This window comes from Erinaceus europaeus, chromosome 2, assembly GCF_950295315.1.
Source record: "Erinaceus europaeus chromosome 2, mEriEur2.1, whole genome shotgun sequence".
NCBI lineage: Eukaryota > Metazoa > Chordata > Mammalia > Eulipotyphla > Erinaceidae > Erinaceus > Erinaceus europaeus.
In genome coordinates this window covers 200,508,575-200,525,334 of record NC_080163.1, presented here as the reverse complement: position 1 = coordinate 200,525,334, position 16,760 = coordinate 200,508,575, and the positions used below count along the sequence as shown (strand labels likewise).

At 45.2% G+C, this 16,760-nt stretch overlaps 1 protein-coding gene across 5 annotated transcripts in view; it reads right to left on the bottom strand.

Moving 5' to 3' along the window:
* The window catches only part of SGMS2 (sphingomyelin synthase 2), a 62,026-nt gene that overhangs the window by 15,946 nt on the left and 29,320 nt on the right, over window positions 1–16,760 (bottom strand). For 4 of the 5 annotated variants that reach the window (XM_060186265.1, XM_060186269.1, XM_016193139.2 and 1 more), the window contains exon 2: window positions 87–793. In XM_060186265.1, coding sequence (XP_060042248.1) covers window positions 87–565 — 479 coding nt within the window. In that variant the 5' untranslated portion in view covers window positions 566–793. Of the gene's footprint in view, window positions 1–86; window positions 794–4,234; window positions 4,295–16,760 lie in introns of those variants that run through there. The other variant, XM_060186266.1, reaches the window with a different exon arrangement.

Genomic DNA, 16,760 nt, shown 5'->3' with positions numbered 1-16,760 from the left:
CCAAAAGACCGTTTGGATTACACAGCTACCTTTCCCCGTCACCCCTCTAACACCCTCGGCCTCGCCACCTCCTTGGAGCCACTTACTTGTATCTGAGAAACAGCCACTGGGTCACCCACAGGCCGACCAGTATGATCCCGTTGATTTCTGATACAGAAAAGGCCCACTTGACGCGGTCGATGTAATCAAAGAACTTGTCTGGGAGAGGGGGGCTGAGCTCCTTGGGGGGGACCCGCTCGTGCACCACCGTGATCATGACCGTGGTCAGCACCAGGTTGAAGAGGGCATATACAAAGGCCACGCCCGTCTTCCACCACTCCAGGGGGAACTTGTTCCTGGGGTCGGAGGGCATGGCGATCTGGATGTAGTCCGGGTACTTCTTGGCGCCCTTGCGCAGTCCATTGGCCAGGCCCTTGGGCTTGCTGGCACCGCCATTCTTGCCTTCCTCCTCCTCTTCCTCCTCTGTGGTGGGCACAGCAGGTCGGGTGTAGGTGCTGGCCGGCTCTCCGGCCTGGGCCTCCAGGCGCTCCTCCAGCTTTGCCGTCTCTATGATATTGATATCCATGCTTCCCCCAGCCCTGGGGTCCGGAGAGGGGCTGCTGGATCTTTGCTCTCTGCAGAAGGTTGTGTCCCCGAGATCAACATGGGCTCCTGTGCACTGAGCCTCCTAGCACCTGGTCACAGGTGGCCATGGCTGGGCTGTCCTCCCATGCACCTGTCTGCTGTAAGCTCCCACTAACAGGAGAGGAAGGCAGGTGGTTGTCTGTCTTCCCCAAAGATCTTCCTATCCTACCTGTGAAAAGAGAACAAAAAGGGGGTGATAAGAAAAGCCTGGGGCCAGCCCCTCCACAATCAAACCATCACCAGAACCCAGGGTCAAATGTCAAAGCTCTTTGCTGACTGTACTGTCAGAGCACAGCTAGCGCAGTCAGAAGAGGGGGTGTGTCTGAGAAACAGAATCAGATCACCTGAGGGGTCCCTGGTACTTTTTGAGTTGGTGTCGGTACAGATGGTAGCATCTTTCACCATCAAGTCCTTCTCAATTTCTTCAGATAAAAGCCAAGACCCAATACTGCAAGCACTTCATCAGACACCATGACTTGTTGCTAACCGTGAAGTCACAATAGCTAGAACCTTCCAGAGGTCATACCAGGCCTTCCCAAGGCTGGATCTTTCCTGGGAATCTTAAAGAAGGAATTCAAAACTGCACTGAACGGCTCCCACAACTAACTACCATCAGTTTGACTTTTGATTTTCCCTCTTAAAAAAAAAAAATCTGGAGAGCAGTGCGTAGCACTGACGTGTGGTTGTGTGGCTGTGCTGGGAACTGAACCTGACCCTTTGAGTCTCAGTCTATTGCACGAACCTTGGTGCTACTTCCCCAGCTGTAACTAGGAGTTCACAAGAGATTCAAGCCAGGCACAGCCCCGATGCTGATGGTGGCCCTGCCTCAGCCTGTCCTCTTCCATTCCAACAGAGAGGCAACCCCTGGACAAAGCAGACAACCCTCAGAAGAATGCAGGGAAAGACAGATGATGTATCCTACTTCATGCTGGACAGACAGAAAGAACTGGCAAGGACGAGCAATGAAGGAATAAAGGAATCCCATAGCAGCTGCCATAGCCAGAGAGGCAGGCGGCCAGTGGGCCAGCTGGGGAGGCACTTACCCACTGGGACAGACAGCAGGGAGCGAGCTTAGCCCCAGCTCTGGGCTCCAGGCAGCAGGCGTCCTCACCACCCACCCACTGGCAGGCCCTTTTATTCCGCCCTGCACAAGCCCCAGCTGTTCTCAATTTAGCAAGGCGGTATTTTTGTCCCTCTGCAGTGCCTGCCACCTGAGGAGGGCTCTGAACCTCATAATTAGTCCCCACCCTGAGGACATGGCACAAATTTGGAGGAATCCTTTGCTTTCAAAAGGTGGCCTGTCAGGGAATCTTTGGGGGCGGGGGTTGGAGGGGGCCAAACTCAAAGGGATGACTGGGTTGAGTATTAAGCAAAGGGAAAAGAAAGCTACAGGGGCACAGCCAGTCAGTGACAGCAGGATTTGTGTAGCCTGTTGTGAACAGCAACTACAGAAGGAACAGTCATGCCCACTCCAGGGAAGAGGGGACAATTAAAGGGACTTTAATATACACTCCCTAAAGAATATAAGAAATAGTGGGGCCAGGTAGCGGCCTACCTGGTTAAGTGCTCCCATTACAGGGTGCAAGGAACCAGGTTCAAGTCCGCGCTCCCCACCTTTAGGGGGGAAGCTTCACGAGTGGTGAAGCAGGGCTGCAGGTGTCTCTGTCTGTCTCTCTATCTCCTCCTCCCCTCTCAATTTCTCTGTCTCTATCCAATAACAACAACAACAACAACAACAACGTTCAAACAGGCCACTTGCAATCTTAACTGGAGAGACAGAATTCAGAGGCGAGTGTAGCACATTTTTTTCTTTTTATCCTTTTCACCGGAGCTTTGCTCAGCTTTAGCTTATGGTGGTGCCGGAGACTGAACCTTGGATCTCAGAGCTTCAAGCTTTGCATGCCCATTCTGTTATCTCCACCCAAGTGTGCAGAGCACATTGTAAGAGATGGATGAGGTTATCCCTGGGTTCAGGGTGGCTTTCACTGTACCCCTGGCTCTTCTCAAGAAGGCAGTGCAGAGAGCGGTTGGCCAGGGGAGACAGGGAAGTATCTGCGGAATGACACTGGCTCAAACTGGTGCTTGGGAGCCTGGGTCAAAGCTGATATTTCAGCATACGGAGCATACGGAGAGAGGAGCAAGGTCACTCCACAAGAAGGACAGATAGACATTCCCTGGCACCATGCTGTGAGGAGACCAAGGAGAACAAAGAGGGTCCTGAAGGAAGAGGTTACAACCTTCCACACCAGGGCTCACCAGGGATAAGGGAGGAATCCCTACAGTAACTCAGTGGGTCTGTGTGTGTCTTGGGGCAGGCGGGGTGGTGCAGGGCACAGGAAGCGCTAAGGTAAGACCTTGCTTACCAAGTGTGCAAACTCCCACCGGGGCCACAACTCCACATCTGCTCAGAGCCTGATAGCAGTGAGACCCAGGCCCACCCCATGCACATACAGGTGGTCTTTCCAGTTCTAGATGTAAACCACTAAGTTTCGGAGGCCAGGTGGCAGCACACTTGAATGAGTGCACATGTCACAATGTGCAAGGACCCAGGTTCAAGCCCCCAGTCCCCACCTGCAAGGGGAAAGCTTTACAAATGGTGAAGCAGTGTGGCAGATGTCTCTCTGTCTCTCTTCCTTCCCTACCGCCCCCTTCCTTCTCAATTTCTGGCTGTCCCTATCCAATAAATAAATAAATGAAGATAATTAAACCACTAAGTTTCATCACACACAAAAGTTAACTCCAAATGTATCAAGGACTTGGCATGTTAGACCAGAAACGATCAAACACTTAGAGAAAAATATTGGCAGAACTCTTTTCCATCTAACTTTTATAGGCAGCATCAATGACACAATCCAAGTGTAAGGAAGACTAAAACAATAATAAACCAATGGGACTACATCAGGTTGGAAAACATCTGCATGATGGTGAAAGATGACCTAGTTGGGGGGTGAGGTGGCATGGAGTGTTATTTGGAAAACTGAGAAATGTTACACATGCACCAAGAGTATTTTACTACTGTCTGTAAACCATTAAATCCTCCAATAATAATAAAAAAATACAGAAGAGGCCAGGTGGTTAAATGCACACATTACAGTGCAGGCTCAAGCCCCTGGTCCCCACCTACGGAAGAAAAGCCTGATGAGTGGTGAAGCAGTACCGTCCCCTCATTTTCTTGTGCCTCTAGGGGGATACCTGGGGCTCTCTTTCCCTCTTTATCTGCCCTCCCCTCTAACTTGTCTCTGCCTCTATCCAATACTAAAAATTAACATTTAAATAAATTAAATAAATAAATAAAAGCTTCTGTACAGCAAAAGAAACCTCTACCCAAAGAGAGACTCCAGAATGAGATCTTTATATGCCATACATCAGACAAAAGGCTAATAACCAAAATATAGAAAGAGCTCACCAAACTCAGCAAAAAAAAAAAAAAAAAAAAAAAAGAATGACCCCATTTCAGAAGTATTCACCAGAGATCTAAAAGGCCACAGACATAGGAAAAAATGCTCCAAGTAACTGACTGTCAGAAAAATGTCAATAAAGAGAGCAATGAGATACCACTTCACCCCTGTCAGACCGTCACACATGAGAGAGGGGAGAATCAGTCTGTTACCTTGTCTGTGCTTCAGAGGAAGCACTCAGCCACCTCATGGGACCATATGAAGATGACTGAAATAATTAGTTGTGCAGAGCTCAGTGTACCGGGAGCATGGGGCCCATTTATATGGTCATTAGTGGCAAGATTGATATTTGCCTTGGGGTTTCATTAGGGAGATTGAATACACAAGGTACCGTTGTTGTGCCAGTCGTGGAGCTCACACATCTGCCACCAAGATGGTGGTTGCCAAAAGACTCATTCCTGTGACTGACTGTGCCTCCCAGTGAGGATCTGGGAAGGTCACCAAGGCTGTGAGAGCTCTTTCTTCATGGCTGACAGTCCCTTTAGGGCATTTGCTTAGGCATATCTGTCACGCTGGAGCACAAAGCAGGTGAGACTCCAGCCAGGGCCTCTGACACCGCAAAACTTCAGGTCAACTTAGCATTTCAGAAAATGCCAACAGGGGCCCAGGCAGTGGTGCCCCTGGTTGAGTACACAGGTTACCATGTGCAAGGACCCGGGTTCAAATCCTCGGTCTCCATCTATATAAGGGAAACCTGAAGAGAAGTTACTCAGTGCTGCAGGTGTCTTTTTCTCCCTTTCTACCCTCATCCCCTTCTCAATTTCTCACTATTAAATACATATTTTTTTTGAAAAAAATGTTGTGGTCTGGGAGGTGGCACAGTGGATGAAGCGTTGGACTCTCAAGCATGAGATCCTGAGTGCAATCCCCAGCAGCACATGCACCAGAGCGATGTCTGGTTCTTTCTCTCTCCTCCTATCTTTCTCATTAATAAATAAATAAAATCCTTTTAAAAAAAGTTAAAACCCCTGTAGACAAATATCTCTTTTGAAGGCAGTCACAAAACTCTGAAACTCTCTGTACACTGATGCTGCTTTGCCGATATATTAAAAATATTTTAACAACAACAATATGTGTATATTGGAGCTATGATATATTCCAGAATAAAGGTTTTTTTATTTAGTTGATTTTATTTAAGAAAAGTCTCTAATTAGTAAATGACTATCATCAGTACCCACTTATGTAAAAAGAGAGAGAGAGATGATTAACTTGGGGCCAGGCGGTGGCAAACCTGGCTGAGTGCAGATGTTACAATGCACAAGGACCCTGGTTCGAACCCTCGGTCCCCACCTGTGAGGAAGAAGCTTCACAAGTAGTGAAGTGGTCTTGCAGGTGTCTCTCTGTCTCTCTCTATCACACCCTTCCTTCTCAATTTCTGTCTGCTTGTAGCCAATAAATAAATACAGATAATAAAGAATTTTTACAAAAGAGAGATGATCAACTCGAGTAAGTAAAAAAGGTATTTGGCCCAATACATCACCCCCTTGATATTGAGGAAAGAAAGCACTAAATAGTAAGGACAAACTTATAACCATATAGTTACATTCTGTTGGTGCTGAAATAGCCATTTTCACTGTGTGACAAATGCTTTGCCATCTGGAAGAAAAAGTTTCTACCACTGCCCTTCTTTTTACTATAAGGGAACTTTGGAAACTGTGTGTGTGTGTGTGTGTGTGTGTGTGTGTGTGAGAGAGAGAGAGAGAGAGAGAGAGAGGGAGAGACTATAAGAAAGCACATCATTTAAGTTTCATTTCTGTCACCCCTTTTTGTACCATAAAGGGTTGCTACCACCATATATGTAAAGTCCCGTCATTTTCTTTCAGTATACATGAGTGGATTTTTTTCCCTAGAAGTCGATGAAATGATTCCAAGGTCGCCTGTGGAGACGCAGGCTGCACCTGAGACAGCAGACTACCCACATTACTGGTGAGGGGAAACGGCACTGTACCCAGTGATTCTAGTCTGTGAGTCGATCCCAAGGATGGAATGACGTGCATAACACACACACACACACACACACACACACTGTGTGTATGACTGTTATAAGAGAGAAGGTGAAGTAATATCCAACAACAGAGGATTAAATATTGATACAGTATAGTATCAATAAAGACATACAAGTAGTAAAAGACTACACTTTGATACAATAATCACAAAGCTGTGAGACGGGGTAAAGAATATATAAATAATATGTTATTAATAAAGATGCGGTCCCTGATTACGCACAGATGAGACATTTTGTTTCTTCATTTTTTATTTGTGATTAATAGTCGGTTATAAGATTGTAAAATGAGAGTGTCTAATTCCACACGACACCACACCCACCACTAGAATTCTGTGTTCCTACCCTCCCACCTCCCAAAGATAACCAGAGTTCTCACAAGTCTCAGAAACAGTTTGCTTGCTTCTGCTTTTTCTTTTAAGTGCAGGTGTTATCAGTTCTCTAGATTTCACCTATGAGTGAATCCACCCGGTAGTTTCCTTTCATCTCTTATTTCACTAAACACAATTACCTCTAGTCTCATCCATTTTGTCCCAAAGGACACAATATCAACAGATGAAAATATGAATAGGAGATGAAGGCTCCCGATCATTTGTCTCAGAGGTTAAGGGAAAGACATTCAAGATGTCAACATGAAACTCTAGAGGCGTCTCCACAGAGCTGGGGTTTTGAACCACTCCCCATCATCCAAGAAGGACAAAGCCCCAGGAGGCACACCTCCTTTTAAAAAAAATTAATTTATTGGGTAGAGATAGAAATTGAGGGGGGAGGGGGAAAGAGAGAGGGAGAGAGACAGATACCTGCAGACCTGCTTCACTATTTGTGAAGCTTTCCCCGTGCAGGTGGGGACCAGGGGCTTGAACCTGGGTCCTTGTGCACTGCAATGTGTGTGTGCACTTAACCCAGTGTGCCACCTCCTGGCCATGGCACGTGTTCTTAGTAGGATGAATATGTGGACCAGTCAGGCATGTGCAGCTATAGTTCAAAAGTCAAGGCAACTTATCTAAGTTTATGTATGGGCTTTGATGTTTAGAAAGGTGTAATCTGCTGAAGATAAAAGTTAAACATTAGTCAAAAGAATGTGTTCTTTCAGGGCTGGAGAGATGGATCCCTGGACAGGACATGGGCTTTGCTTGAGTATAGCAGCCCGGCCCCCTACTGCCCTGGAGGAAGCTTGGTCTGTGGCATTCCTTCCTACCCCACCCCCCTCTGTCTCTGTGTCTGATAAATGGTGAAACAAAAAACACCAAGAAACCAGAATTTTACTGAAAATAAGTAAAAATTTCTTTGGGAGATCGGACTATACCGGTCATACACAAATTAGTATTTCCCTAATAAAACAAGTAAATAATAAAATTAATAAAAGATAGGACTAAATTGATGATATAAGGGGTGGGTGGTTAAGTGCACACATTACATTTGTGAAGATCAAGGTCTGAGCCCCCATTCCCTTCCTTCAGGGGAGAAGCTTCACTACTAGTGAAGCGGGTCTGCAGGTGTCTTTCTCTTTTCCTCTCTATCTTCCCCTTTCCTCTCAATTTCTCTCTGTCAGATGAAAAGAAAAGAACAAAGAGAGAAAGAAAGAGAGGGAGGGAGGAAGGGAGGAAAGAAGGAAGGATAGAAGCCACTAGGAGCCCCCAGCAATAATCCTGGTAGCAAAAAAAATAAATAAAAATAAATTGATACTATATAGCTATATCACTTTATGTTGATGGGGTCCAGTGTGAGTGGCAAAATTTCATGCCATGAAGATTTCTCACAGCTTGTATTCATTAAGCCTTAAAGCTCAAAGTGCTTATTAAAAAAAAAAATCTCCCACCTAAAATAGTTAAGTACTAATATGCTTCCACATATAGGGTGTCTGTCCTGTGAGCCAGGGGACTCTATTTCAGAAGCGCCCACAAGACGTGTTGGCTATTTTTACTAGCAAGTTCTTGAAGAACTTGCTAAAGCTAAAGCTGCTCATAGATCTTTGAGAAATAATTTAAACAAAAGAGACCCAGACGGGGGGGGTCTGGCCACTCTGATAAGTTTTCACTATGGTACCAGGTCCTCCCAGAGTGGAGGTGCTGTGAATTTGAAGCAGAGGAAGGGGCAAGCTAGTGGCTGCCCACCTGGGCTGCAGGTGGGGCTGGGGATGGCCTGCAAACAGGCCAGAAGGTTCTTTTTGCTAGGGGTCAGTGGGTGATGCTCTAGAAAGTATGTCTGTCTGTCTGTCTGTCTACCTACCTAACTACCTATGTACTGGAGCCAGTTGAAGTCTTGCACATTGCATTATTTCACCACTCTCAAGCCAACTTTATTTCAGATAGACAGAGGTGGGGGAACTGGAGAATATGGGGGGTGTGTCAGGCCCACCACAGCTTGGGAGCTTCCCCCAGTGCTATGGCATTCCCATGAGGTGCTGGGGCTTCAGCCTGGGTTGTCTGCATCACAAAGCATACTCCTCACCAGCTATTTCTCCAGCCTACCACCACCGAAAGCCAGGTAGTGACCGTGACTGTACAATCCTGTAAATTGACGGGGCATATATTTAATGTTATTTAGCCCTAAGAAAGAATCTTAGCTGGCTGGTGATATACAGGACAGTGGTTCTGCAAAAAGACTTTCATGTCCGAGGCTCCAAAGTTCCAGATTCAATCGCCAGTACCATGTTAAGCCAGAGCTGAACAGCGCTCTGGTCTCTCTCTCTCTCTGTACCTTTCTCTCTTATAAAAAACAAACAACATCCATATATAATATTCAATCCTCAGCACCATCATAAGCAAGAATCGAGCTGTGCTCTGGGGAGAAAAATAAAGTCTTATAGTATGTATACCATAATTAATAACATTTAATTAATCAATATAATTAATGATGATAATTACTACATGACAATATATTCGTACAATTATCACTGTGACTAATATAGTTAATAACACCGGTGGTTGTAATTAGTGGATCAGTAATGAGTCAAGTCAAGGTCAGTCCCAGACTCGGGCTCCCTATTCCTGCCTCACTTTCCCCTCTTTTCTCACCCACAAAGGACTTCTTCAGCTATGATTCTGCAACAACACACATTTCTTTTTTATTATTTTTATTTTTTAATATTTATTTATTTATTCCCTTTTGTTGCCCTTATTGTTTTATTGTTGTAGTTACTACTGTTGTTATTGATGTCGTCATTGTTGGATAGGACAGAGAGAAATCGAGAGAGGAGGGGAAGACAGAGAAAGACAGACACCTGCAGACCTGCTTCACCGCCTGTGAAGCGATTCCCCTGCAGGTGGGGAGCCGGGGGCTCGAACCAGGATCCTTACACTGGTCCTTGTGCTTTGCGCCACCTGCGCTTAACCCGTTGCGCTACCACGCAACTCCCCAACAACACACATTTCTATGTTGTCTACACACAGGACCACGAACCAGCCAGTAGAAACCATTAGCAGAATCTATGTAAACTAGGCTCCAAAAATAAAATAATAGGAAGTGACAAAGAACAGATGGATTTCCTAACAGAATTCATCCCGATTTACAGTAAGTCGAATGAGGGGGAGTCTGTTTACCTTCTCATTATAAACATCCTGGTCACTTGAACTGGCAGGGTAGACAATCCACATCAACTACATATTGACATAGAGCAAACAGTAGCTGTGCAAAGTTGGAAAACAACAAACGGTGGATCTGGGAGCATTTCAGGAAGGGAGGGATAAAAGGTCTGTAGTCACCTGAGCAGCAGGGTGAGAACTCAGCTAGGAGTCTAAGTTGGTCTCTAAGTCTGAAATAAGAATAAGAAAGTAAAACAGGTCCTCCAACCTACTGTTTGATGCCACCTCCTTACAACCCGGCAGGGAAAGACAACCGCAACCAATGGGATGAGGTGACATTACTATAGGGCCTCTTTCCTCCGAGGTCATTTCCCTAAGGTGGCTGTTGCCAAGAAGCCATGGGCAATGCTAGGTGAGTACTCTGCACAGCCACTAACACATGAGCTGCCATATGTTCCATAGGAGGTTTTACAAAAATGGCTTCTAGGCAGTCAGGGAGGTGGCAAAGTAGTAGATAAAGCCTCAGACTCGAAAGCATGAGACCCTGAGCTCAATCCCTGACAGCATATGTATCAGAGTTGCATCTGGTTCTTTCTCTCCTCCTATCTTTCTCATTAATAAACAAAATCTTTAAAAATAGAAATAAAACTAGTAGAGTCATGGGCTTTCTGGAATATTCCTAAAATAAATAGACCTACTAGCTTTTTCTAAAACAGAGACCCCAGGCTTCATCTGCAATATTTAGGTTCATGATTATGCATTTAGGTTCATGATTAGTCCACAATTTGTTCTGCTTTATATCTTAACTCTTTTTCAGCCACCAGGTTCCAGATGATACCATAATGCTAACCTGATGTCCTTGGGCAGAGGACTCCACCATGTGTCTTGGAGCCCAGCCTCCCCAGATCCCTCCCCAACTAGGGAAAGAGAGAGGCAGGCTGGGAGTTTGGATCAACCTGCCAACGCCCATGTTCAGTGGGGAAGCAATTACAGAAGCCAGACCTTCCATCTTCTGCATCCCACAATGATCCTGGCTGGGTCCATACTCCCAGAGGGATAAAGAATAGGAAAGCTATCAAGGGAGGGGGCTGGATATGGAGCTCGAGCAGGGAGGTAATGTGTAGAATGTACCCCTCTTATTCTATGGTCTTGCCAATGTTTCCATTTTATAAATAAAATAATAAAATAAGTAAATACACATAAAAAAAAAACTGGCTTCTAGGAGCTGGGCAGACAGTATCATGGTTCTGAAAAAGACTTTTACACCTGAGGCTCTGAGGTCTTAGGTTCAGTCCCCAGCACCACCACAGCCAGAGCTGAGCACTGTGGTGCCTCTCCACACATGTCCCCCGCCCCCATTGCTCCCTTCCTTCCACCCTCTCATTAAAAAAAAAAAAAAAAAAAAAAAAAACCTGGTTTTTATGTCCTATTGGTGGGTCTGAGGTGATGAGGCCTGATTCCAGTATCTTCTGGAAGTATCTTCCAGTCTCTCTGGGGGTCCCAGAGAGAAGAGGAGGTAGAGTCCCAGAGAAGACAGTTGAACATCCAGTGAGTGAAGCAATGAAAGGGATGAATAAATTGAGTGCAGGTAGGTAGAGAGATGACAGGTGAGAGAGCTCAGGCTGGCGAAGGTTGACAGAGAGAGACCAAAAACAATAGGACCCCGGATAACAGAGGAATTCAGGATGGGCTAGGAAACTAGACAATGCTGAGAAGAGTCCTCAAAGTTTCCTTCAAGGGAGTCAGGCGGTAGCACAGTGGGTTAAGCGCATATGGCGCAAAGCGCAAGGGCAGGCATAAGGATCCCGGTTCGAGCCTCCGGCTCCCCACCTGCAGGAGGTCGCTTCGCAAGCGGTGAAGTAGGTCTGCAGGTGTCTGTCTTTCTCTCCCCATCTCTGTCTTCCCCTCCTCTCTCCATTTCTCTCTGTCCTATCCAACAACAACAACAGCTATGACAACAATAACAACAAGCACAACAACAAGGGCAACAAAATGGGAAAAATAGCCTCCAGGTGCAGTGGATTTGTAATGCAGGCACCAAGCCCCAGCAATAACCCTGGAGGCAAAAAAAAAATTTTCTTCGGAAGACACTCTTTATCATCTATCACGCTGTTCCCTGGGATGCAAAGCAAGAACCAACATGGTGTTCCCTGTTGTTAGGAAATCAGATTGACCCATGGCCTTTGAGAATTACTTCTGTGTTAGACACTTAGCTACCTGACAGGCCAGCAACACAGACACTCACTTTTCCCAGTCTGGGCTGATACTGCATGGGAGGGGAGACCGAACTGGTTCTACCTGCTCTGAGGTTAGCTGGCAAACAAAAGCCACAGGTGCTTGGTTGGGATAAACACCCTTGGGCTCTATCACAAAGGTTAACTCTCACAGCCTAACTGAACAGCAGCCCTAATTACTCGCTTCTCCACTGTGCTCACTCTCTGCGTATACCCTAGAGATTTATAGACTTGGAAACAGACTCCCGCATGGTTTAATATTTATTACTGTGGAGGACTAGGAGCCCATCCAAATTGCCTAATGTAGTCAGAGGCTGCTAAAAAACATAAACAATCCATGGAAGATTCTGTAGAGATTGAAGCTAGATGTTGAAACTAACAGTGGCGAAAAAAAGCAGAAGGCAGGTCGAACAGCAGAACTTGATACTCCCCATTTTCATCAACATTTTCTCAATATTAGAGATGCCATGTAAAGCAGGTGAACAGATCACAATGAAAGCCAACAATATGTTTCCTGGTCAGTAGTAACTACCTTTGCTTTCTTTTCTAAATTTTTTTATATTTATTTTCCCTTTTGTTGTCCTTGTTGTTTTTCATTGTTGTTATAGTTATTATTGTTGTTACTGATGTCATCATTGTTGGATAGGACAGAGAGAAATGGAGAGTGGAAGGGACGACAGAGAGGGGGAGAGAAAGACAGACACCTGCAGACCTGCTTCACCTCCTGTGAAGCGACTCCTCTGCAAGTGGGGAGCCAGGGGCTCCAACCGGGATCCTTACACTGGTCCTTGCGCTTGGTGCCATGTGTGCTTAACCTGCTGCGCTACCGCCGGACTCCCTCTTTCTTTCTTTTTTCAGAGCACTGCTCAGCTCTGCTTTACGGTGATGTGTGGGATTGAACCCGAGACCTTGGAGCCTCAGGCCTTAGAATCTGTTTACATAACCATTATGCTATCATCTCCACCACCCACAACTAATTTTCTTTCTTTCTAATATTTTTATTTATTTCTTATTTTATAGAGACAAAGATAAATTAAGAGGAGAGAGGGAGATGGAGATAGAGAGGGACAGAGAGACACCTGCAGCCCTGCTTACCCCTCGGGAAATTTTCAACCTGCAGGTGGGGACCAGGAGCTTGAACTCAGGTCACTGCATAGTATAATGGGTTCTTAACCAGATGTGCCACCACCTGGCCCCCACAACAACTTTTCTTAGATTTGGAAGTATAATTACCTTATTGCAGGAAGACCATGGTAAGAAACAGGGGTGGGGGGTGGGGGGGAAATTACTGTTCCTTTAAAATAATTTCATAATTCTATTTTAACAAAGCCCCTTTATCACATGCCCTCCAGGTAATCTAGAAACACACCCATTTCTCCCTCTCATGTTTATACAGTATCACAAAAGTTTGCATTGAAGAATTTAAATATATGACAAGTACAAGTAGTTTTACAATGATGTTTTTGGACTTTGCTGTTTACTCATGCCATGGGGGAGAACCTTGCTCATTTGTTTAGAGATAGGAGTGAGATTACCTTTAAGCAAGAAGCTATATTTTTTTAAAAAATCTGTAAACCATTAATCCCCCAATAAAAAAAATTAAATTCCCATGGAAACATTTTAAAATAGCAATGTAATTTTAAAATGCAATTTTAAAAATCTTTCCAACTGAATAAATCTCATTAAAAAGAAAAAAAAAGTTAACAGCCCTTCTCTAGTATAGAGGCAGAGCAGGACCTCCAGAGAAACATTTTTTTTAACAAAGTTTCTTTCTTTATTTTTTTAATATTTATGAATGAGAAGCAGAACATCACTCTGGTACATGTGGTGCTAGAGACTTGAACTCTGGACTTCTGGCTTGCAAGTCCTGCTCTCTAGTCACTGCACCATCTCCTGAAGCACAGCCATGTGGTTTTTCTGGGCAAGGCAGAGAGCAGATGCCCAGAATAGGGAACTGGCTGTAGAAATGACACCTTGCCCATAAATTCCTTGTGGGTATGGAAAGTCCACAGTGGAGCCTTTTGATGTGCGTTCAAAGAACTTCGGGCTACTGGTTAATATATTTCTGGGAAGTGCTCAAGAAGGAGCTTCGTGCCACCTGAAAGATTTGGGGCAGCAGTGCTTGGTAGCTAAAAAAAGACAGAATGTTCTAGAGTCTTTATCTCCCCATCGGTTAGCCTCCTCTGCTTGCGGCTGGCTAGGTGTGATACTATGCGGACTTTGTAGCAGACAGAGGCTAGGCAGGAACATGAAAAGCCTGTGTTCTTAACAACTCTGTGTTCTAGAGCCCTGGCCCTGCCCACAAAGCACAGTGGCTCTCACTGTCAGGGAAGGGAAGAGCCCGGGAAGGTGTGTGTAAAGCTCAAATTCCTCACTATCTTACACTAATCACAAAAAAATGTTCCACAAGTGAAGCAACAGAAAGCATTCTGTTCACTCAGGCGGTGTTCTCTTCAGCTCCTCCTACAGAGAACAGGACTGTGTGTTTCTTCTCCAGAGCTGCCTTCCAGTGAGCCCGTCTGAATACACCATTGTTTCCAAAAGGTGTGAGGCCACAGAGCTCACTGCGCTGGTTTGAGTTTCTCCCAGGATTTAAATTGCTAAATCCTACCAAATAAATTACTTGTTTCTTTTTTTTTCTCTTTTTTTCATCAGTTCTTTCTTTCTTTCTTTCTTTCTTTCTTTCTTTCTTTCTTTCTTTCTTTCTTTCTTTCTTTCTTTCCCTTTTGTTGCCCTTGCTTTTATTGTTGTTGAAGTTATTATTGTTGTTGTTATTGATGTCATCATTATTGGAGATAGGACAGAGAGAAATGGAGAGAGGAGGGAAAGACAGAGATGGGGAGAGAAAGATGGCCACCTGCAGACCTGCTTCACCGCCTGTGAAGCGACTCTCCTGCAGGTGGGGAGCCGGGGGCTCAAACCTGGATCCTTACTCCGGTCCTTGCACTTTGCGCCATGTGCGCTTAACCTGCTGCTCTACCGCCCGACTCCCAATTACTTGCTGCTGCTTCTTCTTTTTTTATTTTTGCCTCCAGGGTTATTGCTGGGGCTTGGTGCCTGCACTACAAATCCACTGCTCCTGGAGGCTATTTTTTCCCTTTTTGTTGCTCTTGCTTCTTTTTTTTAATATTTATTTATTCCCTTTTGTTGCCCTTTTTTATTGTTGTAGTTAGTTATTATTATTGTCATCATTGTTGGATAGGATAAAGAGAAATGGAGAGAAGAGGGGAAGACAGAGAGGGGGAGAGAAAGATACCCCGCAGACCTGCTTCACCACTTGTGAAGCGACTCCCCTGCAGGTGGAGAACTGGGGGCTCGAACCAGGATCCTTATGCCGGTCCTTGTGCTTTGCACCACTTACGCTTAACCCGCTGCGCTACCACCAACTCCTTCTTGCTTCTTCTTTTTTTATATTTATTTATGTATTTATTTATTATTGGGCAGAGACAGAGAGAAATTGAGAGGGAAAGAGACAGAGAGACACCTACAGCCCTGCTTCACCATTTGTGAAGCTTTTCCCCTGCAGGTGGGGACCAGGGTCTTGAACCTGGGTCCTTGTGTACTGTAACATGTGCATTTAACTAGATGTGCTATCACCTGGCCCCTATTACTTGCCTCTCCTAAATGAACTTAGTTGGATCAGTGCTTACAGTTTAGGCTTTGGTTTCAACTAATGACCTAATCATGATTAATGTTCCTGAAATTGGGGGTGGGGAGGTGAGGGGTGAGGGGTGAGTAGATTCCCTGACCGGATATAGCCCAAGGAATGGTGTATTTTGGGAGCGGAACAAAAGGTGAAAACCCTGAGTTGGAAAACATGCCATGTTAACAATTTTCAGGATACGAAACATCTATCAAATTATTCCAATAAACTAAACTCTCACCATTTGCACATTTCACAGGAAAGAAAAATAAAAAAAAATTTAAAAATATTAAAAGGTTTGAGTGGTGGGGAGGAGCTGGGGAGAGAGCATAGCAGTGATTCTGCAAAACACTTTCATGCCTGAGGCTCTGAGTTCCCAGGCTGAAACCTGGCACCACCATCAGTCAGAACTGAGCATTGCTCTGATTAAACATAAATACATATATTTTAATTTAAAGGACAGAGAATTGTGGTTTATTTACAATAGTGTTTTTTCTCAGTAATGTAGTATGCTTGTTTTCTTTCTTTTTTATTATTTTTTAAAAAATATTTATTTATTCCCTTTTGTTGCCCATGTTTTATTGTTGTTGCTATTGTTGTTGCTATTGCTGTTGTTGTTGGATAGGAGAGAGAAATGGAGAGAGAAGGGGAAGACAGAGAGGAGGAGAGAAAGATAGACACCTGCAGACCTGCTTCACCACCTGTGAAGCGACTCCTCTGCAGGTGGGGAGCCGGGGGCTCAAACCAGGATCCCCACGTCGGTCCTTGCGTTTTGCGCCGTGTGCACTTGATTCACTGTGCTACTGCCCTTTAATATAGTATGCTTACTGCACACTTGTAGGGAAAAAAAAAATCAGGAGACAGTATACCAGATATTGTCACAGCCTGATGACACACTCTGCAGCACCTTCCTGAAATGCACAGGACACTGTTAGCACAGTGTCACCGCCTTCCTGTGAAAAAGAATCCTGCCTCGGAGGGGGACACTTCACTAGTGGTGAATAGGTCTGCAGGTGTCTATCTTCTCTGTGTGTGTCCCTCTCTATCACTCCCTCTGACCTGTGAGGGACTCGATGTTCACTTGAGCTGGCCACCCCACCCCGGGCCCCCTGCTCCCCAGAAGCCTTCAGTGCCAGCATTTGTCCTGCTGTCACTGGCTTGGCAGTGAGCAGGGCCATTTCCTGACGTTGCTGTGTGGGAGGTGGCTGGGTCTGAGTCACTCTGGTTGCCCAGTAACCTGCTTGTTTGGTGAGAGGGTGACTCAGGTATAGCCGG